We start from the raw sequence: 1,384 nt of genomic DNA, 5'->3' as shown, positions 1-1,384 counted from the left end.
TGCAAAAAAAAAAAAAAAAAAAAAAAGAAAAAAAACACAACCACCCAAAAAAAAAAAAAAAAAAAAAAAGAGAGAACACACACACACACACACATATATAAAATATACATATATACATATATATTTATATTTAAGGCTTCATCTCATATTGAAACCTGTTAACCAGAAAATGCAATTCTTTTTTCAGAATATGAAAGACTCAATTAACCAAAATTATGACTCCGAAGGTATGAAGTCCTCCCAAGAGCAGAGTCAGCTTCCACCATCTCCAGCCATCAGAGCACCTCTAACTGTGAACCATCCTCAGACTTCACAGAAACTTATACAAAGCCCATTCAGCAGATTTTTAAAACAGGTACCATCTTCCTATTGCCATTTTTTCTGCCACCCCTTATCATAATTATACAAAAACAGAAACTTTAAACATAATAACCATTGACATATTAAAGCTGTTAAGCAGAAAAAATGACTACTTTCAGATACAGAAAAAACTAAAACAGAAAAACTCTGACTCCAAGAGTACGAAGCTATCCAGTGGGCAGAGTCAGCTTCCAAAATCTTCGGTGGCCAGCACAACTGTAACTGAGAGCCATGCCCAGACTCTTCAGATGCCTACAACAACTCCATGCAGCAGTTCCTTAACCAAGGTACAATTTCTTGGGTTCTATTCCTGTATCTCCCAGTCATAATTTAGGAGGATCATCAGAACATTGAAAGAATTTTGCCTCTCAGCCACAACCATATAAAATCTATGCAATTGAATCACTCATTTACTTATTAAATGCATACATTGAGATCCCAATAGATCATAGCCCTTCGCTATTTAAAAGGTATGCATTTATGAAATGATTGCTGACCTCAAGAAGATGACTATCTTGTCTGGTCCAGCACTAGAGAGGGGAATGAAAGTGGCCAGACATGCAGTCTGTTCATGCTCTACATTTCAGTTTCCTTCACTCCTTTCCCCTTTGTTCACTGGCAATACTTCTGGGTTTATTTTCAATATTCCATGTTCGTTCCCACATTATGTATTTTGACATACACTGTTTCCTTGTTAGGAATCCATTTCTCCCATCTCATCACTGGCACAAATCTTCTCAACTTAAGTTACCAGCTTAAATTGTTTTCTCTAAGTTTTATCTAATATAACACTACCACAACTGATAAGTCCTCCATTCTTTCCTTTCACAGCTCCTCCTTTAAATGAGATTAAACTACTACATTTCACAGAAGTGAATAGAAGGGCTTATTTTATAAGGTTTCTCCCATACTACCTTGCTCTGGGATTTCTCTTAACAGGATTGGCATAGCACATGATGTATCTGTGGATCAGAGCAGACACACAAATCGCAGCATAGAACATAGAGTAACATTGACAATAGAT

General features: G+C 36.3%; 1 protein-coding gene across 1 annotated transcript; it reads left to right on the top strand.

The window, feature by feature from the left end:
• Positions 1-200: 200 nt before the first annotated feature.
• On the top strand, positions 201-647 carry LOC103584441 (pyrin and HIN domain-containing protein 1-like; the record flags this gene model as incomplete). Its single annotated transcript, XM_008565448.1, has 2 exons — positions 201-355; positions 450-647. Coding segments are annotated over exons 1-2 (324 nt in total), but the record flags the coding sequence as incomplete, so codon positions are not given.
• Between the last annotated feature and the right edge of the window lie 737 nt (positions 648-1,384).

The sequence above is a fragment of the Galeopterus variegatus genome, unplaced genomic scaffold, assembly GCF_000696425.1.
Source record: "Galeopterus variegatus unplaced genomic scaffold, G_variegatus-3.0.2 Scaffold56060, whole genome shotgun sequence".
Lineage (NCBI taxonomy): Eukaryota > Metazoa > Chordata > Mammalia > Dermoptera > Cynocephalidae > Galeopterus > Galeopterus variegatus.
This window is presented reverse-complemented; position numbering and strand designations above follow the sequence as displayed.